This window comes from Takifugu flavidus, chromosome 11 (assembly GCF_003711565.1).
Source record: "Takifugu flavidus isolate HTHZ2018 chromosome 11, ASM371156v2, whole genome shotgun sequence".
NCBI classification, from domain to species: Eukaryota; Metazoa; Chordata; class Actinopteri; order Tetraodontiformes; family Tetraodontidae; genus Takifugu; species Takifugu flavidus.
The window spans coordinates 12,748,803-12,775,439 of record NC_079530.1 but is presented as its reverse complement, the minus strand read 5'-3'; the positions used below and the strand labels follow the sequence as shown (position 1 = coordinate 12,775,439).

At 42.7% G+C, this 26,637-nt stretch overlaps 1 protein-coding gene across 2 annotated transcripts; it reads right to left on the bottom strand.

Annotated features, from left to right (window-relative positions):
- Nucleotides 1–208: 208 nt before the first annotated feature.
- On the bottom strand, nt 209–25,867 carry wdr27 (WD repeat domain 27). Of its 2 annotated transcripts, none has more exons than XM_057046591.1 (24): nt 25,635–25,867; nt 25,287–25,428; nt 25,102–25,226; nt 24,861–24,974; nt 24,644–24,695; nt 24,386–24,456; nt 24,203–24,317; nt 23,961–24,063; nt 22,905–22,996; nt 22,172–22,236; nt 21,870–21,982; nt 21,122–21,195; nt 18,558–18,627; nt 18,330–18,398; nt 18,160–18,260; nt 17,749–17,838; nt 16,744–16,865; nt 15,749–15,882; nt 15,568–15,665; nt 14,463–14,584; nt 12,658–12,755; nt 8,689–8,791; nt 7,052–7,150; nt 209–1,304 (listed from the first exon to the last, which is right to left on the bottom strand). In XM_057046591.1, exons 1-24 carry the CDS (start codon nt 25,770–25,772, stop codon nt 1,212–1,214), a joined length of 2,403 nt encoding a protein of 800 aa, XP_056902571.1. In that variant the 5' UTR covers nt 25,773–25,867; the 3' UTR covers nt 209–1,211. The 2 variants fall into 2 exon arrangements, with proteins under 2 accessions (XP_056902571.1, XP_056902572.1); XM_057046592.1 differs by having other exon boundaries at nt 18,558–18,624.
- Nucleotides 25,868–26,637: the final 770 nt, after the last annotated feature.

Sequence of the window (26,637 nt, the reverse complement as noted above, 5' to 3'; positions counted from 1 at the left end):
AATTGCCAGATAAGTGAATTCTGCTCTATTCTAACCGCCCCCCCCCCCCAAAATAAGTGACACATTTACTGCGTTCATATGTTGCCGGGGCACTTTGCATGAATTGGACGCAGTCAGGGTGAATGACAGCGTTTTGTTGGAGATCAAACGTTGGATATAATAATGCGCGGGTGTGGCTACTCTCGAGATCCTTTTATTTGCAAGTATAAACATGTCATTCTTTACTGGTGAGATCACCGCAGGGAGTGCTCCCAAAATGACACAGATGAGGAATGCGCGCGCTCACCAGCATATCGGTTTGGTGTGTGACTGCGTGTCTGCTCGAGGGAAGGGTTCTTTCATCCAGGAGAGGACACCTGCTGTGAGAGATACACGCTCACGCATGCGTCAGACACCAGAAGACCCCTGAAAGTTCACCCAAGGCTGAGGAGAGTGGAGACAAGTCAGATAGCTGAACATCAGCACTGGAGGTCAGACACAGCATCGTATCCCTACTGCCCCGGGAAGAGGGGAACCCCATTCCGTTACGAAGAAACTATTGTCCAAAAATGATTTTCTCACTGTCACGACAGCATAGTATGAAAATTTGTTTTAAAAAAGGTTCTTAAGAGTCAGCAAACACTGTTATGTATGTATAACAAACGCAACATTTTGGAAGCTTAATTGTCTTTTTTTTATTTCACACCAGATTGCATATGAAATTACATAAATTAGACGATTAAACTGAAGCAGATGTAGCGAGCAGGAAGTTTACGCTTTAACTAATGTGGATGTGTGTGTGAACAGTAGTAGCATCTGTGTGTCTGGCAGCGAAAGCGGTTGCACCCAGTTGATGTAATGGTTCTGTATTTGGAGTAATGCTCACAGGCACATGTGTAGCCATACGTCTATACAATACACAGAATAAATAATATCTACACATGACCGTCAGGGCCGTCGAATGAAGCAATGGGAGTTAATGACAGAACAATTTGGGACATCACAAGTCGTATTTCACAGCATTTGACTCTCTACTGCAAAACAAACCAAGTCTTCAGGGTGTAATGGTGGCAACGTGGCGATCCCGTGAACAATATACGCGCCCTCGTGATTGTCAGCCATAACAGAGCTGCGTGTGTGTCACTGGGTGCCAGATCAGGCAGAAACTTACACCATGCCGCTTAAACGACACTCTAACTGTCTCTAGCAGCAGTTAGCTGAAATGATGCAGCTCAGTGTGCGGCGGCGCTGGCGTCACGAGGGAGGAGGGCCCCACTGCTTGGCTGGAACAGTCTCAGTTTTCCATCCAGGGTCCCGGTCATCAGCTGGGAGAAAGAGGGAAAAAAGTGGAAAAAAAAAAGTCACATTCGCGCTCAGATGATATTTCCCAGGAATTGTTGCACATGACCTCCTCTTCCCTTTGGATTTCGAAGCTTTAGTTGCATAACAGCAACCAAGACTCCCACTACCAAGGTCACCATTCAAATTGTTGGAGCGCCCGCACCTCGACAGATCCAGCACATTGCAAACTCATTAAAAATCGTGCATGTGCAAACACTTGCTCTAATCAATATGTGGATGCGGCGCAAGAAGGGAGGATTATCTCATCTCCAGTGAACCAGCGGAGCAGATGGAGGAAACATTACTTCAGAGCTCTGGCAGCCAATCACAGAAGAGAGCAATAGGAACCGTCAACAAAATGAGGCTTTAAATACATATTCATATCTGCAGCTGCTCCAAGAGTCCCGCTAAGACCCCATATTAAGTCAAAATGAAATAATGGCAGCAGGCCCTGCAAGTTCCCTGAACCAGGTTCATGTGGCTGGTCACCTTGACAGTAACATGAACCTGAGAACTTTTAAATCATGGAAGTTTCAGTAAAAAAGCTTGATAAAAATAAGGCTTCCTGTGCTGTCAACTAAAAGTGGAGGGATAGTATGTTTGTATTCAAGGTTACTAACTGGCAGACTGCATGTTGCTGGCTTGCTTTGGGGGACAACTTCTAGAATTAATGACTAATGTTGAGAGCAAAATAACGCCTGTTTATTACAGTTAATTGGGATCTGTTTAACTGGAGCAGTTTCTAGTTAATAGCATCAATGAAAGTGGTGTCCTGCGTAACCTTGAGCGTGTTTTCACCGTTACGTTGTGGCTGTTGTCCAATTGATGATGCTGTTCTCTTTGTCTGATTGGGTTTCTTTTACCTATAGATGTCCCCCCCCCCCCCCCCCCCCCCGCAGCAATAAGCCCTTTTGGCTGCAACATGAAACAAAAGTCCAACAAATCGCTAACAAAATAAGAGTGTTTGAATTTCAGCTTCTCCTGGACAACATCAACGTCGGTTTTTATGGACAGTAGAAATCTCTTTGACAACAGCAAGCAAACATATTTCAAGGAGAAACAATCTTTCACCAGAAAGCAGAGCAGCTGAGTCGGGGAAAGGAGTCTGAAATGATAAGTCAACCGTTTAGCTCCTCAGGATGCCGGTCTTTATTTATTGTGATACACTGAAGTTCAATAATCTACAGCATATTTGGAAGCTTCAGAACCAAATGGCTCAATTGTAATGTTTTGGCTTGGTGGCCAATATCATTTCAACATGTTTCCAATTCTCAGGAGTCCTTTTTCCACCAACATTACCAAGAACCAGGAATTCATTACTCTCAAAGATTCCGGGTAATCTGCGTGGTTTCAACCGCACCTCAAAGTTCATAATAATTTATCCAAATTAGGCTGCCGACGTAATGGAGTAGCGCGACTGCTGTGGTGCTTCAGCTTCTTGCGATCCTGTTTAGCATTCTTCAACTTTTCACAGATTTTTGTGTGTTTCCAGTGGTTTTTGAAGGTTTTGGGTAAATGACAAATTTGCTGCTGTGGAAAACGTCTCGCTCCACTATGACCTCTCGTTTCAGTCCAGCTGTCTCGGCACAGCCTCCGAGGTGTAAAAGACACGATTTAAAAGTCAAAAACGGTCAGAGAGCAGCTCGATTAGCAACCATAACTCATAATCGAGTCAATGAGATATAGCTTCCGTGTTACACTGGGCTCTTCAAATTATGCAGCTGCTCCCATACTTTGCCTAGTTTTTGACTTGGTTTACATTGGATAAAGCCATAATTCACTGGCCCAATATGTTGGAAATTGACACAAATCAAAAGTTCAAAGGAAGCGCGGTAAATTATGTGCTGTCAATTCTCGAGGTCAGACGGTTCTTTCACATTCTGGAGCTCTGGAATACACCAAATGTCTGTCAACGCAGATCCACAGGAACAATAGCCGAAGCTTTGAAGATATGAGGAGCGATGTGCTTCAACTCCCAGAAGATATAATTAATCACTCACGTTCTTTGAGCAGAGTCAGAGAAAAATGCAAATATTTCAGGATGTTCTGCTCTGTACGTACAAAGAGAGGAAGGAAGATCTACAGGAGTGATGGGAAAGGAGCAGATGGCCACAAGGGACACTTATTTGATGAGTTTACAAGCACACAGACTCTCAGTTCATGCTAAGATGATTGGTGGTGACTTCTATGATTCCATGGAGATCGTTTTATCCTCACTCACGTTTATGCACTCGCAGACTCAAAGTCAACCTTGAATTTTTAATCCTAAACCTCAATTATATGTATAATATAGCTACATTCATTTTGTTTTACTTCAACTACTGTCCATTTGTAAGACAGCAATGGAAGATAAAGCTTGGCTGCGTTTACCTGTGTCAAAGGTCAATATTAAAACTGGGGAGAGACTTTTTTAAACAATAACAACTAATGCACCAGCTCCCAGAGTGTTGATGCTAACGATGCTAACAATATCCCCTTCCTTGAGCAAAGTAAAGCTGCTGCCTTTGCCCCGTCTCCTGCTGTCTACAGATATATGGTGTGTCATGTATAGAACCTTGGACAGGCTCATCTGGGTAAATGCAGAGATGCACATGGACAGATTTACAGTATGGACAGAATTAACTTATAAGCTGTCATTGTTTTCCAAAACAAAGAGGAAGGACAGTCTCTGCTCCTAGTCCACTACTTGTCCTGTCCATGTCTAAGCTTCATTAAATGCAATTATCATATAATATCGTCACATGATCGCATGACCACTTAACAGCAGGCGCCCCAACTCAGTGTCAGCCATTCGTCTCCCTCCTGTCCCTGACATGCGTTGCTGAATAACGGGCAGAAAATAAGTGCCGACAACCAAAATCTAAACAGTTCATCTGCGGTGTCCATGGGGACGAGTGTGGAGTGTGAGCACAGACAGCCATCCAGCCGTTAGAGGCCAGCGTGACAACAAAAATATACAGTAGTGCTGGGGTGGGTTTTTGGGTGGATGTGGCTCGAGCATGCTGTAACACCTGCAGGGTCCTCCAGAGGAGAGGGCTCGCTGAGGCACAGCTTTCTTCCCCAAGTTTGAGGTGGATTTCTGGGTGCAGGACGGTTCTCTGCCAGTCCTGAGGCTCGGTGTGAAGTGCGTTAGACAAATCACAATTAAAAACTGTGTAAAGAGAATCTTTTTCAGCCTGTAGAAGGTCATGGTTTCTCAGTTTCTTTAGCATTGGTTGAATCCCAGAGCCATCGGAGTGACATTATCCCAGATATTCACACTCTGGAAACTGTAGTACTCCTGGGAGTACTCCTGGTATTTCAAGTACCAGAACCTTTTCAAGTACAATAGGGAGAGGAAGAGAAGGACAAAATGAAATACAACACACAGCTCCGGCTTCTTCCAAGAAGAATAAGTCTCTCAGTGGAAGACTTACAGAAGTGTGAGGACAAGGAGGAGGTGAAGAATCAGAAAGAAAAAAACAGAGGGAGAGATTTGTTGGAACCAAAGAATGAATGACAGAGTTACTGAACTCATGACAACAGCTCATACAAGGGAGAACAAGAAACCAAAAGAGGAAAAGCAGAACAAAAAAAAGGAATATATGAAGAACAGGACAAAAGGAGCTGATGTCAGAAAAAGAAAGATGAGGAAGAGTCGATGAAAAAGATCAGGACAGGAGGAACTTCTGGAGAAACAGTGAGATGAAGAACCCAGAGGGGCCAAAGAGACATGGGAGCTGAAGGAAGAGCAGAAAATAGGAGAAAGTTTGAAGAATAAAGATGAATAAAGATACTGCTTGTACATTTGAAAATGAATTCGGTTGAGACAACTGTAAGGAGTGTCCACCTCGTTCCTTTAACTCACGGTGCCAAAGCACCTGGTATGTCACTCCCAAAGGGTCGTAGGTCATTTATTGGGGTCTATTGTCACAAAAAGGGGTGCGGATAGAGCGGTAGCATTTTCTAAGCTAACATGTCAGCGTCTCTGAGCCAATTCTCACCACTCGAGACGACTGCTTCCATGTAGAGCGTGGCGGGATGGTTCTGTTTAACCTCCAGGGGTGGTCCTGCCTTTAACAGACCCTAAGACGGACTAAAGAGGCCACATGACGGCTGATCAAAAACAAAGTGTCTGCACTGAATCTAATAGACCGCGTCCAGCTGTGCGCTAATTGCATTCAGACAACTGCCGGATAATCAGCCGAGCAGACATCGTAGAATTGTATCATTGATTCAATAAACTGCAGATTTCATGTTTATTGGTTCAACACATGTTCATTTCCCATGCAGTTGACCTTTAAATTAGAATCTGATGTGCTACAGAATTGAGGGAGGCGTTAAATGATCCACTCAAGCGCCCCATGGGATGCATCGCTAATTTTTTAAACCTTCTCCAAAGAGGGCACCCTGAGTATGCCACCCTCTGGAGCCCAAATTCCTGTTTTTCCCGTGGGGATCATGACTTCATGGCGCTCACCTCTTCGCAGATTAGTGCAGAATCAGATGAGTCAGACCAGCGGCACAAATTGAGAACAGAGACAGGTGATAGCCGGTGAGAAATGAAAAACAAAATGATATTTGGCAGTTGATGTGAAACCAAAAGAAAAGCTTTTGATTAGTTGCAGATACAGATATTTTGAAAAACTGATGAGATGACCATGTGGGAATCATTTTTCCCTTGTCAAAATCGAACCACTGAATAATAGTCAGTTGCAATTTTCATGAACTAATCTGTATTAATCACCCGACACCACTAGCGAAGGCAATCGTTCCAACTGCTCTATTGGTTTTAGAGTTCCCACTTTAATGTTTCCTGTCAACTAAAACCAAATATGCACTGAGAGCACAATATGACCGATGAAGTGTTTCTTCAAACTCTGCAGCTTATAGTTCAGTCGACAGCCGTGGATCAGACTTTCCATTGAGAGACTTGGACATCTGAATAAATCACTGTGAACTGAATCCATCCTTACGGACCTTTGCAGATTTATAACCTATGTCCAAAACACTGTCAGCATTAACTTAGATAAGACGGCTGAGTGAGGATGCAATGGATTATTTTGAAAGCTGCTTCTATCTAATCAAATTGTTTCAGACCAACTGGAGGGAACCAACCAGACTTTAGAACTCTTCTTCTTGCAACCACGAATTTCTTCTGTCTTTCACTCTTTTATGTCTTAACATTGTCTGATCTGAAACAGTGAGAATCTTATCTGGTGTACGTTGGTGCACAGACAGTCGAGAAAATCGGCAAAACTGTTTTCCACAATAGCAAATTACATGGATTAGAAGAATCTATTACTCAAACGCCAATAAAGAGAAACAACTGGGATCCGGGAGTTAACAAGGACAGGACACGATACGTGTTTTGACAGGAGGAACCCCCGCGGGCAGCCACGGTCTTAAAGGTGATGCGGTGAACAAAGCGGGTCGTTTAGGTTTATGGCACAGAAGAGCAGCGGCCAGTATGACTGGACTATAAAGAGAAAACATTTACTCTGACTAGTGTTAGGAGGTGAAAACAGCCTCGCTTTGGGGAGATATTTACATTTTTGACACAAACACCGTCCCTGTTACACGGGGCCTCAGCACCGCAACTATTTTGGAGACTTAATTACAGAAAAAATATGATATTATTAAACATTTGCTGGTACTGTATAATGAATGCTAAATGTACTTGCCTAATTGCTGGTTAAATCCGGGTAATATGCAGCAACACTGAGTTGAGATGTTATCTTCCATTTCTTACCTGTGTCGTTGCTGGATGAAAGCCCACACTGAGCACTGGATTGGAGAAGTTCTGAAGTTTGTGGAGGTAGCCGCTGCTGCGGATGTCGTAGACATAAGCCTGAAACCGGAAGCAAGCGTGTCGTAAAGCAGAAGCTGTTTGAGGGACTTGAAAGCATAATTCAATAAGTAGCGAGTCAGTGCTGATGATGACGATAACGCTCATCGTGATCATGTGAAGAAGATCACAGTTTGTATCTTGACACACAGCTGTGAGATCGTGATAATACAGCTGTGTCCTAAAAGAAGGTTCTGGAGTGGTTCTTCTGGTAGTTTGATTGCTAGAAATAATTCTGTTCTCACCTCTGACAGGCAAAACTTTAGAATGCTAAGTACCACGATGCATTTGACCCAGGAGATCAAGGGTTTAAGTAACCACGTGTTCAAGTGTCAACGCAAAGCGCTTCGAAACAGCTTCTCGGGACTCAGCACGTGTTTATGTCGGCGTGTTCCGTCTGTTATCGGACACTTTTCTCTTCTGAACATAATGAGATGATGGTTTGCATCGCTGCCATGACCACAGATAAAGCAGATGTGAGGATGTTTGTTACTTGATGATGACTCATCAGATTCCAGCATCTGTTTTATGTTATGATTCCTTACACACACATACACACACACACACACACACACACACACACACACACACACACACCAAGCAAGTGTGTGGATAGAGTGTTTCAGCCAAGGCACACGATGTTAGTGGTGCCTAATAGGAAAACAGGACAAAATGGTTCCTCCAGGAAAGCTGGAATTTCACCGCTCGGATGTATTAATTTACATTGACAGTAACAAGTAGGGACACTAAAGTTTTGGTAAGAAGAAATGACCAGGCCTCCATCTCAACCAGGAGAGAAAAGGGGGAAAAAAAGGATAAAACCCTATTAGTTAGCTTGACAGCTGGAAATTACACCAAAATATTTACCACAGTATAATCGAATTGAAGTAGATCGTGAATTCTTCAAAAAAAGGCAAACGATCTCGGGAGTCTTTTAAGAGTTTTCCACTCCCCCCCCCACACTTTTTTTTTTGCACGGATGGGTTTTGATACATTAGGACAAGTACAAATGTGGTTGGCTTCTGGAAGTCCCACAGCGGTTACAAATAATTGTGGTCTAGCTCCCAACTGTGCGCTTCTTCCCAATTTCCGCTGAATCCTTATCACATCCCCAAAGGGATGCTCTCGAATTTAATGCAGAATATTCTACAGAGAATGGTAACCAGCAACATGAGTGTAATGTTCCGCCGCTCCTGAAATGCACATACACAGGCGGAAAAGAGAGACAGATAAAGAGAAGGGAGGAAATGTCATAAAAAGGAGCGTAAGGCTGGAAAACTAATCATACGACTCCTCAACCTCAACGTTCAGATGTGATTTATACGGAAAAAAGTTTGACTGCGCATGAAATGGTGGAGTCAAATGGAGGTATTCCTCATCCTAATGAGGATGGAAGTGTTAGAAAATGTCCCAGTACAAGGTTAAGCAAGCCGTAAAAGATATACATTAAACCTCACAATCATTACAGGAGCTGATATGACAGCGGTGTGACTGGAAAAGCGTGTACGGGATCTCTCACTGGGGAAAACCATTCTACTTACGCAGTTATCCTCCGAGCCCGTGGCAATGAAACGACCACATGCTGAGATGGCTGCTGAGCACGGATGGACGCGATTTACATGGTTTTCGTAGCGCCGTGTGCACCTGGAGGAGAGATGCACATGTGAAAACCAGTGCTTGCTTGGTTAATCTACCTATATGTATTTATGTTTCATTGGTTCCTGCTGGAAATGGATCGAGACCTTCCATGTCTCTGCATACTTCAGGGAAATGTGGGAGTTTATCCCCAAATTTCGGAAGGGCTTTGTTTTAAAATTACCAGATATTACATTTTTTACATATTCGGACATCTTAAACTATTTCAAACAATTGTGTCAACCTTGAATCCGACCCTAATATGTCTATTGGTGCATTGATCCAAGATTTTATGATCAAAAAAGAGGGAACAGAGGGCCAAAAATGAGTGAGAGCCAAGCAAAACAGAGAAAAGAAATGGTAGCATAAAATGAATGGCCCCTTGAGCAACTTCTGCCTTGTTTGTTTTGCTTTTCGACAGCATGTAATGTCTTTACAATGCCACTAACGGCCCAGTGGCCCCTCAGTGACTAACACATTGGCAAGGAAGTGTTTGTGAACAGGAGGGGGGGAATAGGGGTTTCATTCGCATGCTAATGCCATTAGCTTGGACTGGAAGCAGGTCATATTCTTTATGGCCCTAAAGAAACACAATATGCCAAGAAAGAAAAGTAAAAACATGACCAAGCTATAACAGACAAATGTTTGAAGCCTGTAAAACTGAAATGTTACCATACCTTTCTCAGTGGTTTAACATTTTGGAAAAATCGGGCAACTAGCATAGCCTAACATTTTAGTCCTTGTTTGCATTGATAAGTGCACCAAATTTGGACTGAGCTGGATTATGACAACTTTTCACCACCTTTGTGCAAGCACAAGAAGACGGATGAGTTTTAAAACCATTTGCTCTATATTTTGGAAGCTCAGCTGTATGGCCTGTCACCGACACACTAGTGAGAAGCAGTTTAACAAGTTAGAATAAACACTTAGCTGCTTTTCTGGGTCATCGTGGAGATCTAATGTTTTGACTGAGCAGAAAGGAGCTGGTAGGCCAAATCTCCCACACATATTTTCTCAGTGCTGTCTTTGCAGCTCAGCCAGCATTGGCTGGATGACTAATACAGGCCGGAGGGTGAAGGTGGGAGTCACGCAGTTATGGGATCCATCTGTGTACTGTTCATCAATCATCAAAGTGATCGAGGCCTTAATCAGAGCTTATTATTTGTATTTTGCTCTGTCGAACTGTCAGAGCAAATCTGGGAAAAGCTTGCATTTTTTCTTGCACTATTTAACATAATTAAAAATAATAACAGATGATGTGTATTTGGGTCCGCGCTAACCTCAATCATACGATAAAAATTCCTCGAGTGGACTCCATCAGTCCGCTGAAGACAGATTTTGCCTCTGTACTGTGTATTTATAGAATCAGCTGTGGTCTGATTTCCATTAAACGCTGCTGTGAAATATAAACGCTCTAACCTATAAAAAAAGACCAAAAATAGCAACTGACAGAGAGTCCTGAGGTAGAAAGCAGTTTGGTAGTCATAAAGCCAGGAAGGACTTGGTATTTCAGCAAAGGATGATGTCAATTAATGCCAATTTTCCTTTTTTTCTTCCCCACGTCATAAAAGGTCTTTGTTCCCCTTGTTGTGAGGTGCTGAATAGAGGGAAAATGTCTCCCATCAAACGTTGTGACTGCAGTGGTGAGCAGATATAAAGATCTGATAGATGTATGGGCATGTGGGAACCACCTGGATGTAGTCACCCATGCTACACATTGTCCGCAGAAGGCTTTAGAATCTGACACAGATACAATTTAGAGCAGATTTATGGCTTCCAGTGAGTCAGCTGAACACGGGAAAAGCACAGACCTGCTTTAAAGTCCGGCGATTCTTTCATACAACACACTCAAAGTTTACTGGAGAAAAAAAGGAAATTAAAAGAGCCAGATTCATACATGAATGCCTCTCCCCTCAGAGGGCCTGCATCTCTTGGACAACCAGAAATTGGCCTTGAAACTAGATAAAATATTTATCAGACAGTGATAAGGATGACAAATAAAACAATGGAGCAGTTTCAGACATGAAAGAATGAAGACTCAGAGCCAAAAGAACCTCCTGGAACCCAAAAGAAGCCCTCTTGGATTATCGGCCTTAAATGGATATCTGCTACTAACAGCCCAGACAGAAAAAAACTAAAAACTGCATCCCGGTTCTAGTCAGCTGGAAGACGAATTACCGATTTACTCATTAAATGTGGAATGTTTGTGCAGAAAAGATGCTGAGGCAAACGGATATTAGATAATCTTACAGGCTTTGGGACAGCAAGTGATTAAAGGAGAAAAAGGGGTTCTCATTCAATGCTTAAAATTTTTTTTTTTGCTTTCAGGTAACCTGATAAAGCAGCAGATCAAGGATAAAGGGCCAATAGATGTAGGACATGTCCATCTGCAAACTACAAACAGGCCGTCCTCAGTCTTTTTCTCATTTGTGTGTTGCAAGCAGAGAATAAATGGAATCATTCAGACAGACCTCATTCATTTCCTTAAAAACAAAACAAACAAACAGTTTATCCATAGTGAACTTTGCTACTTTGCAGAGTAGCATGTGCTAATCTCCGATTCTTTGCCCGACGATTAAATCCTGTTAATTATACATGAACAAAGGCGCACATTTGAGCTGCGGGGGAGCACAGCTGCACATCCCTGTGCGATAAGACAAATCACAGGCCGCAGATAAAAAGTGACAATGCGTTTAGCAGTAGATGGGACACAGATGTTCACGTTTGTGAATCACGAGTGAGGAAAACATTAAAGATACTTGTACTTCCACATTAACACACGGCAGCTTGAATTTATTTATGTTTAACTCGGCGGACATGCTGACAGGGCTGCTCAGCGATCGCCGATTAATGTTTCACGGGAACGCTCCGTGACGCAGTCAATAAAAGGAAAATCTTGTTACATCTCGGCTGTGCTGCCACAGGATGCTGGACCCCAGGAACCAGCAGGGAGACAGACACCTGTCAGGTGATCATGCTGCTGTCTCCCTGCTGGTTCATGGAGGCCTCTCCTCTCCCCTCCTCTCCTCTCCTCTCCCCTCCCCTCCCCTCCTCCTCTCCTCTCCCTCTCCTCCCTCCTCTCCTCCCTCTCCTCTCCTCTCCTCTCCCCTCCTCTACTCCTCTCCTCTCCCCTCCTCTCCTCCTCCTCTCCTCTCCCCTCCCCTCCCTCCTCTCCTCCTCTCCTCCCTCCTCTCCTCTCCTCTCCTCTCCTCTCCTCTCCTCTCCTCCTCTCCTCTCCTCTCCTCTCCCTCTCCTCTCCCTCCCCTCCCCTCTCCTCTCCCCTCCTCTCCTCTCCTCTCCCCTCCTCTCCCTCCTCCCCTCCCCTCCCTCTCCTCTCCTCCCTCCTCTCCCCTCCCCTCCCCTCCCTCCTCTCCCCTCCTCTCCTCTCCTCTCCTCCTCCCCTCCCCTGCTCCTCTCCTCTCCTCCTCTCCTCTCCTCTCCTCTCCTCCTCTCCTCCTCTCCTCTCCCTCCCCTCCTCCTCTCCTCTCCCCTCCCCTCCCCTCTCCTCTCCTCCTCCTCTCCCCTCCCCTCCCCTCCCCTCCCCTCTCCTCCTCTCCTCTCCTCTCCTCTCCTCTCCTCTCCTCTCCTCTCTCTCTCCTCTCCTCCTCTCCTCTCCTCTCCTCTCCTCTCCTCTCCTTCATGCAGTCTTTCTCCGATCAACATGATCACTCCTATACAAGCACACAGACCAACAGATGTGTCTGCTCATTAACTATCAAGGTAAAATGGAACGCTTGGAATGAGGGCCTACGTTTTGTAATGGAACAGGCACGAGGTCGGGCTCTTTTATCACACGGCTACATGTGAAGGAACAGAATCTGTACAACAATACTGAGTTGAACACAGTGAGCGGTCTGATTTTTGAATAACACAACCTCAGAGTGCGGAGATCCCAAATCTTCACACCATCTGTGACTGCGCTGGTGAGGAAGAGGTTGTATAACTCCGGCGCTTGCGTGGTGAACATGGAGCCCTGTGAGGTATGCAGAGAAGATAAAAGTGACTAGTCAGCACATGCTTCATTGAAAAAGGCTGTAAATCATCTCCTCTTCCAGTGTTCAGCATTGGAACAGTTGGCTTTTTTATTTCCTCACATCCTGTTTTATGAAATGTTATTTTTATTATTATCATTCCAGGTTGTATTGTACCTGGAACTTCACATTAAAGTGACATTGAAGACAAGCGGCGCCCATGGGGGATCAAAAGACGGGAATTGCGTCATTTTTCTTTCCAACTTTTATGCACCACATGGAGATGGGCTTTAGCTCAATAAACAGATTTTCCATTCCACATATACACCTAGTTTATGGTAGTCTATGGGTCTCATACCAAGCAGAGAAGAAAGGGAGCAAGAGTGGCAGTGAGGGTGTTTCTTGTTTGGATTTCCATGAGGAGTGTCAGAACGGGAGTCGGAGAAGGCATTTTTAGTTTAATTTTCCGAGAAGTCTTCTGCCCTGATGAGTTCCAGGTGAGGATTGCTCCGGAGATGATGGAAAGTTGCATTTCCTGCAGGAGTGTGTGCACGGCAAGGAGACTGCAGTAGGGGAGGGAAGATGGATGTGTGCACAGTCTCCGGTCAAAGGGGGGCAAACCCACTGATCTGCAGGTATTAAACCTACAGGCATCTACAGGCCTCTGGGCACGCAGGTGGACAACCCCACAGTGACGTAAGAGCCAAGCTGAAACAACACACCGCGGACTTTCGCACAATGTACGGAGCGCTCGTGCGACAGAGAATAATAACAACAATGTTTTGAAGGAGGACCGGCTCCCCGTGTGCTGCTGAAGGGGTAAATGCCTCTAATCCATGTCAGTAGCTGCAATGTGCCCAGCTAATCCAGGCTGGTCTGAGTCAAGTATGCACAGGTTAATATTTTGGGGTCAGTGGGTACAACGATTTCAAAAAACATTAGATAACCAGCTGTGGGGTTGTATTGGGTGGGGGGGCGGGGTGTGTGTGTGGGGGGGGGGGTACCACCTAAATGAATCCATATTTTTATGTTAACTGATGACTCTGTACATTCTTCATAGAACTATAATAAACTTGGTGAAAAGGCTTAAGCTCCCTGCTTATTAAGCAACAGCAAATTGGAATCACATTCATCCAAAACAGTAAAGTGGGAGTAAAACCACATAAACCCAAAATGCATCATGGAACAGCATTTTTTTTTTCAAGGCTCCGATCCAAGGTGGAATCTGCTGATATCTCCTACGGCAGTCTTAATCCTGTTTCAGTTGGGATTTATATCCAAACCTTTAAAAAGATAAATGTAGCTGATGATGGCATGTCCTTTGGACACCACAAACTTCTTCCTTCACACCACAAAGTCGCACTTTCCCCCCATAAAAGCCCCTCTCTTATGTAACTTACACAAGCCTGCAATAGCTTATGTAACATTACAATTTCTGCCAAATTGGTGGAAATGGGTCCTATGCAGTGTTGCCAAATCAAGCAAATTACTCACTGGGTGAGTAACACTGGAGGCGCCGGAATTGGAATTTATCATAAATTGCAATCAAGCTAAAAACGACGAGGAAAATATCTGCAGCTGATTTAAACAAAATGTAGGATATCTATATGTGGCTTTAGTGTGGTTTGTTGAGGAAAATTACCCTCGCTTTATGATAATGCTTGTTGATTAACTTTTAATTGTTGAAAAAAATGTTAATTTGAACTTACTTTATTGTGGGAAATGCAGTGGACGGCTCTGCTGTGGGCATCGGGCAGCACTGCGGCAACTGCACCTTTATTCATGTCAAAGACCTGAATGGAGCGATCTGACCCCCCCATCAGGACTACGTCTGAGTCACAGTTAGGAAAAAAACAAATTGTGGCATTCGATTGTTATTTTTGAACAGAGATATATGTCTCCAACAACTCCAGTACGAGTGGTCATTTTCTTTGTATCTGCTGACATTGGCCAGAAAAGCTCTTGCTGAGCTTGAGCAGACATCCATCAGTTTGCTTCCAGGCAGTTTGGCTAAGATTTCCATGACACGGTCTTCTACACTCACCCACCACAGTGTGAAGTTGCCTGGTCCGATCCTTACTAAATAATGCCGATAAATCCTGTTTTAATGGATTCATCTTCGTAAAACCCTTTCTGTTCCTGCAGTTATGGACATTAACATTCAGAATGACAGACCTGGCGACCCTGAATGAACTCGGTTAATTCTTAAATCTAAAAGAAGACAAATAATAAGATTTTTTTTTAAAATTACTACATTACCAAAATGAGAGAATTGTGGCTGTAATTCAGTTTTCTTTGGTAAACTTTGGTCAATTTGGTGTATACAACACAAAGAATTATTGGATGTAAGCCTTTCAGGTTTACAGAACTGTTGTTCAGTCTTGGCTGACACATCGTTTGTACCATTCTAGTCTGAAATGTAATTATTGTGTATCCATTTTCCATCCAAATGACTCCAAGCCCAGTGAAAAATCCCTCCTTCTGCAGCTCTGCTTAGTTCAGACTTCTGTGCATAAGATTTATGATAAAGTATGTCCACTGTCAACCTAACAAGGTGTTGCAAAGCAGACATTTTTTGAAACATTAAAGACATCTGACGGATCTACAGGTTAAGCCAGCGATGGAATGCTTTCAGGCAGCATGTAAAGGCTTCATGAAGCCCTGGCTGATCGCTGTGGTTGGCTTGTAAGTGGGCCAATGAGATTCTCCAAGCAAAACTACTTAAGGTTCACTGTGCCCTCAATGACATCTCTGCACTCCAAACTCTAATATTCCTCCTTCAGTGCCAGAAATAACAGCAAAAAAATAGGATACAAGAGAAGAAATCATTGATGGAAGACATAGCAGTGATGTTTGTTGCAGATGTGCTTTCAAAGCTTCCTGCCAATTTGACGACACTCCGTTTCTTATATCTAAGAGGAAAATATAACGCACCGTTACCAGCAGAAACACTAGCACACGTACACAACCAGACCCGATCATCACTTGCATTTACCTTTTGATGTCATCGGACGACGTGTCGATGTTATACAGGTACAAGTGCAAAGAGGGTCCAGATGCCAGAAGCAAAAACTTGTCGAGGTAATAAAACTGAGCACTTTTAATGGGTTTAGAGAAGTTGCTGTTGTCCTGAAGGAATGGAAGCAAAGGTTGAATCAGTTTGAACACAATATTTGAGCCATCCTACATGAGAAAATGCTTTCCTGTTTATTTAATCTGTTATGTTGTGATACTACAAATGTCATTAATAATGTAATCTTTTCAAAGGTTGAGATGGAATGAACTTCTTAGCTCGATGAACTGAATATCTTTGCCAGCTTGGTCCATAAGAACATTGTGCAGCTCATACAGACCAAACCTTTCAAGAGTATCACTAAATGGAGCCAGAGATGTTGGCATCAGCTACAGGCGGACATGGCAGTGGTATACTGACCCACTTCCCACTCTTCCCATTAAACACCCAATGAGGTGCAGCAACTCCAGAGGTATAACCAAAATTGCAGATGTTTAGTAGATACTTTTAATGATAAACCAGGTTTATCGTTCCTATATTTCAGTCTTTCCTACACAATACACGTTTGTTCTTTGGAATTTTACTTTTGTAACATGTGCTTATGGAGAAATGAATCTGTGTGGCAAACCACTGTGAATACAGAAGCAACCGCAGCTGTTATTTAAGTGTGGCTTCCTATTTAACAAGACTACAATTAGGGACAAGCTCCAGTCGTCTTTGTAGACAGGAGGCAAAATCTATACAGGATGTGTCTGTGGCTTGGTTTTACTTTTGACATAGTTTGAGACTCGAAGCTTTGAGCGGGAGGAAATAGTTACAATATGAGGTCACTTTGGCTGATCTGCATTTTACTGTTTTGTTTATGGTTAGGACTTGGATTTAGAATTATAAGTGAGGGAAGGTCTGATAAAGGTTTACACCAGCTATGTGGCACTGATGGTCAAGACTGAGGGGGAAAGGCTGACTAGGACTTTTACCATGATAATGGCAGGCTCAGCTCTGCTGTGGGTCCAGACTCGGAGAGAGCCGTCCTCTGATGCACTCAACCACCAGCGTCTGTTCAGGCTCCAGCTCACGCTACTCACTGGTTTGTCATGGCCTGAGAATAAAGAGACATTTGTAATCTATCTGGAATTATTTTGGATGACTACAAATTTACTTTTATGGTGTTATTCAGTGAATCGGGCAGAGCGAGACACAGAAGAGGCTCTCAATGACCTATGGGTCACCTTTAATCCGTGCTCTTATCTCTCCTGCCCCCTTGTGGACACTTTTTGTTTTCCTACGAGCCTCAAATCTAAAAGTCTTGCAGACATATTGTTGAATGTTATGCCATATAGAGGATCAGAACCTATGCATTTGAACAATTTAAATGTTAGTGTGTTCTTTCAGTTTTTGAAATGCAGCAGCTATCACTTTGGGTGTTCAGCACGTGCCAAATTCTCCAGAATTTTGTGGAACCACACTTTCCGGCTGTCACAGAGGTCCAAATCCAGACATCTGAAAGCGAAAGCTGAGTGTTTGGATCTTCATGCACTGTTTCATCTCGGGCCAGCCGACCGAATTTTTCAAAGTGTTTTTGCCAGAATAATCCAAATAAAGTAAAACCTAATTCATATGGGGGATGACCTTTTTAGTACTAACCTCTGTCGGCCCTTCTGTAAAAAAAAACTGGCAAAGAGAATTAAAGAATCTCAACTGTGTGCAAAGCTTATTAATGCTTTATGGGCCTTTTTAAAAAAAAAAAAAAATCTAAAACATACCAAGTCCGTTAATATACTGTCAGGTTATAATTAAATGGACAATAGTGCTGTTTTAAATACAAAAAGTTTGTATTACACATATTAAAACCAGTTAAGCGATTGGGTCCCTTTACTCCGAGGTCCTCTGACTGACTACTCCTTAGTTTCATTATAAAGTATTGGATTATAAAGGAAAAATGAAACACAATCATTATTTGACTACACTTCATTTTCAGATACCTGAGTAGACCGTCGGACTGCCAGCGAGAGAGCAGCTGTACAGCAGAAGCGAGCTGTCTCCGAGACCACATAGGATTTGTTTCCCATCACCTGGGGAACCACAATAACGTTAGATAATCTTAGACTGAAACACTAGACAAGGTATTGCACTACATATTTTACCACCGGCTAAGATTTGTTGTCAGTTTCTTGCCAGTCCTAAATTGTACAGGTCCCTTTGGTTTGACAGTTGCCGGGCAACAGCCTTCTGTAGCATGAATAAAGCTGTGGTAAAGGGGTTTACACTACCTCCAGTCTGTATTTATGAAATATACCCTTTTCGCTGGAATCCATATTTACTGGCTCTTTAGTTATATACTGCGCATTACTGCACATTTTATGGTCAGTGTTTCAGGGGCCAAATGATCCCACCTGAATACTGAAGGCAGCAGACGGGTTTGTTGCCAGTGCTGACGTCAACCTGTGGAACGCTGGGTGCAGCTGTGTCTGCTGGATCTCTGTGGAATACATCTCTTTAAAAAAAAAGAAGAAAAGAAATTTAGTAGTGATCACTTCACATCATTTTCAATGATGGGACTCACATATTTCTGTTTGCCTTCTTAGAAGAAGACTTCTTCCCAATGTTTGTTTTAGGTACAAACAAGGTTCTTCTGAAAAGTAAAACCGAGGAACAAACATATGAATAAGACCAGCTTGGAAACGACTTAAATGGCTGTAAAGTCTGCAGGAGGAGAAGAAAGGAAAGTAGATATTTTTATTTTTTATTTAATTTGTATTCTTTGCACCATAACTGTGCCTTGTGGTCTTACCTTGGGGCCTGGTTGTACCCTGAGGATTTGATTTTTGGGTGGAACACCAGAGGCTGATCCTTTGGACCTGCTGTGTGAAACAGATATGGTGGTTAGTAAGACTGACAACGGCAAACCTGCAGAGTTTACAATATGATTCTTGGGATACAATTGCTTATTACAGTGCAATTACACTATAACAGGACAGAAGGAGGGAACTCTATTGGTTAGGTCCTGCTGGGATTGTTAAGGTCATCGGCACAGACTGGGAACGGCTGCACTCTCAGCTCCCCGCTGTGCTACACTGAGCTGACGTTTACAGTAAAATATGTGAGGCTCTCAGTCACATCCTTGAATAGGAAGAGAAGGAATATGATATGAGTGATAATTTAGGATTAAATCGCAATTAGTAAGATATATACAGTATATATATACGCTACAGTTCGATCTCCATTTAACCTTCGCGACAAGAACGAAGCGTGAACAGCCGACGGGCCAAACAGATCAATGTAAAAAACAAACTGCAGCAACTTGGTCAAGCATGAGACCGACATCTCATGCGGTGGCTCAGATCTATCCTGATTTATCACCAATCCCAATTAAATTAATGCCATTGAAGGCAAGCACATCTGGACCAGGTTTCAATCCCATTTAGTTCCCAGCTGTGTTTCATACTCGTGTGCAAACTGCTCAGTCACGTTTTTGTTCGATTTTGCATGGAATGTAACGTGACTGTCAGATCAAACCCCGGAATAATACCTGCATTCGTCATGCTGCGTGGTTAAAAACAGAAGCATTTATGGAAAACCTGCCTCTTCTCCACTCCAGAGTCTTTGAGCAAAAGCAGGTTATGTGCAGAAAAAAGTATTTAACAAAATCCCCACTCCAAAAAAACCCGTTTCTTGGTGGCACAATCACCCCCTGCTAATAAATGATGGTCGTTTGGCTTTATGGGGCAGTTAGTCTGATAATTTACGCTGACACGGGATTAAAAGCTATTTGAACCTAATTGAAACTGTATAGTCAAATTTCCAAAATGGTTCACGTTTGTGTAAAATCCCAGCGGGGCTTGTTTTTTTACAGCGGCCGTCTCATTATGTGATACTTAGCCCGCCATTAAGAACCTGACTCCAGCCGGTGCACACAGTTAAGACAGCGAGGAGGATAATGTGCTGTTCTCAACAGGAGGTCTCAATCCAGCGGAGACATCATTTACACTTTTCAGCTGTACTGTTGTACTCAGGTGTACTCAGATAAGCCCTGGGACTGAAATTCATAACTGTCGGACTGTTGGAGATTCAAAACGTTTGAGATTCAAAACGTACGTGACGTCATGTCGAGTGTTTTCAATGCTGAGCTAAGAGCCAAGAGAAATATTGAATAATCCCAACCTCAAATATACCATGGCGATGATATCCAGCATGTCTAGAGGGTCTGTGCTATGATTTATCATCTTGCTGAGGAAAAAGTGGAGCGCGGAGGGTGCAGATAAAAATGTATCGGAGGCACTTTAAATGAAAAGTACGGTAAGAAGAATTATGGAGGAAACCCGAGGGTCTGGCAGAGGAAGAAATTGCAGAACAAGGTGACATAAATCATGTTATCCCTTAAAAATGTGCAGAAACACACAGGGGAAATGTAAAAATTAAGTTGCATTATATCTTATCTAACACGAGATGTTAGCTTCATATTTACTGGATAATGATGTAACATGTGAAGTTGCCTTAAAGACGTGACTATTGGAGGAATAGAGGGAGGCAATAATTATTTTATTTCAATTTAGAGTGCACATGAAAATTGCATAAGAGCTGTGTTGCCCTGCTGTGTCGGCAACCAGAGCTACATAACTTCAAGGTCAAACCCAATCTAGGTCTGTCCTCGTGCACCAACTCCGTCTCACATCTTTATGTTTGCTAGTAGGACTGGCTAAAAACATCTAGAAAAATCAGATCTTTAAGGCAAATTTGCTGCAAAGCAACAGGATTTCAGTCAACTAAGTGGAATTTGCACTTGCACTTCTGTAAGTCAGGACAGTTTCATTTTCAGGGTCAGAAATTCTGCAGATATCCTTCCCCAGCCATACATGCTTGGAAGGAAACATGGTGAAATCCTGTGGCTTTCGGGCTGACACTGCAGTCACGCAGCACTTTCAGACTCCCCTGAAAGATCCCCGACGGAGTTTGACACTGGCAGCTCCCACAGCTCCAGCTGGGAGATGTCTGGCTAACATTAGCTTCCTCAGTGCTAACTGGTGGAAAGAGCGGCATGTAAACCACAGCTCTCCATGCTGTAGGTCTGCTGCAGAACCTGCCAAATTCTAATAATAAACACTATACCCACAAATATGCTCGCTCTCGTCCTGAAAGAATATTTCCCAATGGTTATGCATAGTTAGAAGTAGCAAATAAAAACAGTAAAGGAATCTGATCTAACTTTAATGTCAGTTCTAAATACAGTTTAATGGAATTGCCAGATATGATGTGAGCTACAAAATAGGTCATTCTTTGGAAATCTAGAACCATCAAACATGAACATGAAGTAAGTGAAGGATAAGGGAAGGTTCATATGAGTGCAGGGATGCTGACCTTTCTTTTTCGGATGGATGGCCTTTCTCTCCGTGAACTCAGCATTCAGGGGGGATTCAGGCAGCGCAGGAGAACTGGAAACAGGAAAAAGAAGGTGGTGGTACTGCTGAAAATAAAGGGAGGCAGCATTTTCCACCAGCATGGATGACTAGTCCTGCAACCTTTCAGTACCAGGATATCGCTGACTGGTGAAAAAAACAGATGATGGCAGGAATGGTTCCAACAGACCAAGTTAATATGGAAATGTAAGAGTCAGAGGGAGATACAGGCTCAAAGCCAGCTGAAAAACAGACTCCATTCATGTATCCTATTGCTGGTGTGGTTAGCTGACCCGCGTCTGAAAGAGCAATGTGCCTACAACATTTTTAACAAGCTGACATGGTGATGTTTTGGCTCCCAATCTGGGTCTGTGGCTGGAAAAGAGTGAAAACATTCTGTATTATCATTTGATTGCTATTCATTCTGGTAAATAATTAGCATTTGTTGAAAATTTGGGAAAATTCCCAGCCTTGATTCTGTAGTAATGATTCTATTGATTATACAGAGCGTTGTTATAATTTATAGTGTTGTTTATAATGTTTCCTGAGGGAAGCTTATCTAAACATGAGCCAGAACAGTTCTTTCCCATTCAGAAGCTCTTCCATCGACTGCTTCGTAAAATAAATAAAGAGAGAGAGAGAGAGAAAGAGTAAACGAACGATTTGTGTGGTTTTACCTGTTGTAAATTGGGGCTTAACCTGAGTTTTACCTTGCAAATACTGATAAGCTGTCATCACAAATCCAGATCCTTCCTAAATCACAAAGATTAAACTCTAGCAGAGCCACACATGGAGAAAATAAGGAGCCCACCAAAGTCAAAACCTGAATGACAAAAAAAAAACGAGTGACCACTTTTTTTTAGTGTATTTTTATTATTTAAATAGAAAACAGATGAAACAGATTCATAAATAGACATTTATAAATACAATAACCCTCAATGCTATGTCCGAGGTACACTGAACGTGACCTGTATCTCGTCCTAGTTCATTAACAATTGTTGGATTTACTCACAGAGTTGTTGCTTCCTCCAGAAAGTGCCCATAATCCAGCCATTGTGATGCTCAGGTTCGGGTAATCTAGAAGAATAAACACTATTCAGAGATACTGTTCACTGTAGATCCTGGATTCATATTCATGACACTATCGCCTCTATAGAATCTGCATTTAAAACTGATTTGGCTGCAAAGCCTTACAGTGAGACTTTTAATGTATATTTGCCATTATTGTACATAGTAATAACACTGTGACACATAAATCAATCGCTAAACATTGAATCAGTCTGACTACCACCAAAGGAAATCCCAATGAATTTGTTTTCTATTGGTCCATTCACAAACCCCAGAGTCAAAGAGGGACATGCAATGATAAAATCTGCATGAATCCATCAATTATAAATGCATCTGTGTGCTACTGATCATTTAAAAATAGTCCTGGGACTAAAGGGAGACAGCAGGTTTTAGATGTGAAGGATATGCTAAATGCTAAGCAATCATCCCAAAGTTTTGGTTTCAAAAACAACATTCCAGCCTGCATGTTATATAAATAATTATAAATATTAAATATTACAAGCGCACATCAAAACCGTCTCATCTCCATAATGCTAACCTGATGACAGAAGTAGTGTAAACACTATATAATAGTACTACAGCTTGTGTTATTGCACAACCAAATGGGCCACGGTCTTTTAAAGTCAAATACCTTCCTTTATGAGATGGTAAATGCTTATTTTAGTTCCACACCCTACCTGCAAAGTATATTGCTGTCTGAAGTTCCGAGGTTGCCAGATCTATCACATACAGCCCATCAGTGCTTCCAATACACAACCAGCTGTTGCCCCTGCAGGAACCCACACAGAAACATATGGAAAAGACAGAGGTACGGGAATTCCCTGGGTTTTAGACCACGTTTGGAGGGATGGTATGACCACAGAGGGAGCCATGTGAGGGGTTGTGAAGCGTGCATGCCATAGGACTACAGCTTTACATACACTCAGGTTTCCTTTTCACTTCACGTAGTCTAAGCGCTGAAGAGTTTTTAACCACACAGCAAGATGGGAACATCTGCCCCACGGCAGACGCAAGAGGACTACATGCTGCTATTACCTCATTGTTGGAAATCCTCTTATTACTAATTGCTCAATTATTCTCATCTGCGTCGGTGAAAACATTGAGAGCCTCTATGCGCGGGGCTTTATTTGATTTTTTTTTTAAAAACGGCATCATTTCATTCACGTCTATGGTCCATTTTACGGCTGCAGTCTTTCAGAAGGCCGCGGGGGGCAAAGCCTCAGAATGTCACCCTTCCCTTCAATTCGTGGTGACCCAGGTTCGACACAGCTACCCAGTGAGTATGCACTGGTTAAAAAAAAAACAGGCAGCTGTGGATATTAAAACGTGTTTATTAAAGGTCACCAGAAACAATGCAGCTGTTGCTGTGCCTTTAAACATGCCCCGAGGTACAGAAATTCCGTACGCTGCGATCATTGCTTTGATTTTAACTATGACGACCTGATGTGGAATTCATTCCAGCTTCATACAAAAGCATATCTGTGGTGTGTTATTATTCTCTATGCGTTGATGAGAGGGGTTTGGCAGAAATGAGCCTTCGGTGACAGCACATCTGCACATGTAAACATTCTCCTTTGGTAGAACTTTGTTTGAATGGCTTTTATAAGACTCTGCTTGGTTGCATACAGCCGAAAACTCAAGAGGAACACGGGAGAAACCGAGGTGACGCCTGAGCACATAAAAACAGACCCAAGGTTAATGAAGGACGTGCACTCGGACGTGTCCTTACTCACCTGTTCTGTTCATCGGTGGCATCATTGCAGAGGAAACATGAAGCCATTTTAAGGATGGGTTTTGAAATCTCCACTTTTCCTATGGCCGACTGTTCTGCGTTCCCTGGAATCATCATCAAACGCGGCAGGACATTCATCATTTCCATAGTCATCATCACATATGGGAAGACATTTCATTAAAACCACTCAGCTACCCAAGCCTAGAAAAGCTCTGCCACTGTTTTGTAGGATAGATAGATCACCTGTTTGGTGGCTCACAGACCCACTACGACCTTTATATCTTTTTTCCAGCTTCTCAAGATCCATTTTGGTCACCAGGTGACACTTTAGGTCATCGTGTAGAGAAAAGCACCATACCTGTAAGGAAGAGGCAGGGCACAGCTGTATCTGGTGATAAAGAGAGGCTGCGCACCTCAGTCACTCACCTGGCCGTCTGCGGAGCCCACGATAAGATGCCTGTTCTCCTCTCGGAATAAAACGCTGACCAGTGGAGAAGCTGATTGGATTAAAAGGTTAAACTGAGAGGGAGTGGGATGATTTTGATTCTGTGTTAGAAAAAATGGCAATTTCACCTGTGTAAAGTCAATAGAAGTGAAGTATAAGCCTCAAATTAAAGATGACCAATGACACAATAAGATACTGTGTGCTATAGCAAACATATGGAGTGTGTTATGATGTCATACCTGAAAGAACGAAAGAATCATAGCGAACAGCAGCATCTTTAAAATCCCACACCTGCAGAGATAAAGTGCATAATGTCTGGTTATAGTACTGTATTCGCTGCAGCTTCATTACACTTTGAGCAGCACTTGGAATTATTATTTTAACAGAGATTATTGCCATGAAATCAAAATAAATACATGTAAAGAAATTGTTAGTAAAATTCTCAAAAGTCGTGACCTTAAAGGTTCGGTCCTCTGAAATGGTGACGAGAACATCTTTATTCCACGGACAGAATTCTGCTGCAGTTAAAGGTCCAAGATGACCCCTTAATGTTGAAATCACGCTTCGGTTCTAATACGGAAAACCAAAATACCAACATGACTTCTATACAGGACAATACAGCCTATTTGGCGTCGGCCCATTATATGAAGAAGATGCTGTTGGCATCCCAGGAAATTAAGTGCACCGTGTGCCGTACCTTGTAGCTTATAACATGGATAGTTGTTCCTGAGCATGCAGCCACTCGTTCATCAGAGAAACCAAATGAGAGATGGGTGATTTCCCCCAGCAAGGTCCCGATAACTGTTCCTGTCGCAACTTTACCTGCGAAGAAAAGTGTTAGTGACTGATTCTGGCAAACACAGAGGGACATTGAGATCTTACCCTCTTGGATTCTCCTTTGGCAGTGTTCAATATCCCAGACAATAACATAATCAGAAGACGCAGAGCACAAAAGAACCGGTCTGCTTCCTTTTCCAAATGTCATTGCATTGATTTGACCGTGGTGGCCAGTTAGCAACAGGGGCTGTCAACAAAGGAATTCCAGCAATTACCACAGCAATCATTTTCAAGAACAATAATGTGAAATCAATAGAAGTAATAAAAAGTTTACTTAATTGCAGATTCAATTAGGGCATTTTTAAACATACAACAAATCCAAAATGCGATATACTTCGATTATTTTGCTCTTTAAAATGATTGTGTAATGCACTGTGTGATGTGTTACCAGACCTTGGATTCTGTGTCCACGTTATTGTAAATCATCATGTCTTTTCCGTGCACTGGCAGGCCACAGTAAGACTGACAACAAGCCACCTGCTGGTGTGATGGAATCCCATCACAAGTCAAACTTAGTTTTTCAGTCACCATTTCCGCGCACGTAAAGTCGAATTAATAATATCGAGCCGCCTGTAGTTCTTTAATTCAGTTTTGGGGTAGACCGTTTCTGTATAATGTGTTGCAGGTTGCTAAGACAACGAAGGGAACTCCTTCTTCGGTTTTGTCTTTGGGACAGCGTATGTTTAAAATGACGCAACACTGCCCTCTACCGGTTTAATAGTGCTCTGCACCCTGAATTACCAAACAACACAGAAGCACTTGCAGAGCGCAGACCTCCACTGTGCAGCACATAAATGTGACTTACACCTGTAGCACAGTGATCAAAGCCTCCTGGCCTGTTCTGAACTTTATAGTTCGCATAGCACAAACGGTTTCAAACCATAGACAAGAGTTAAGACTTATGGCATGGTTTGGGGACTTTCATTGCCACCTGCTGTTTTAAAGGATGAATTACCCTTCTCTTGGGACCAGGCTATGTCCTGGCATTTGTGCATAATCTCCAACACATGTCCAGGTGTTTTTGTTATATATATATTTCTGCATGAGAGCTTTTTTATTTTATTTTATTTTTTTTTAAAAAAAACAACAACTAAAGATTTATTTGTAATTGTATTTTATATATTTGTAAGCTTTGTTTCTCAAGTAAGATTTATGAGAAATGTGTTCTGTATTTGTATGATATTACTGTTTTGTATTTACAAAGCAAGCCACATTCGTTAATGGTGTTTTTTGGTTTCCAAACACCATTGCTGTTATTAGGGACTCCTGTGACATCTGTAAAAACATGTTTGTTAAGTTTTGGCATGATTACGCTCCATATTGCACCTACTATATCTGTTTATTGTTTTTCTGTTTGCTTCTCTGTTACAGCCATTGTTATTTGTCCACCCTTCTT

Excerpts from the sequence above, each read along its gene's own strand:
- wdr27 (XM_057046591.1), bottom strand. The coding sequence starts at position 25,772 with ATGGTGACTGAAAAACTAAGTTTGACTTGTGATGGGATTCCATCACAC. Across the intron at positions 25,227-25,286 it reads CCAAAGGAGAATCCAAGAGG|GTAAAGTTGCGACAGGAACA; the intron begins GTAAGATCTCAA and ends TTTTCTTCGCAG. Across the intron at positions 14,585-15,567 it reads CATCAATGATTTCTTCTCTT|ACGTAGTCCTGATGGGGGGG; the intron begins GTATCCTATTTT and ends ACTGTGACTCAG.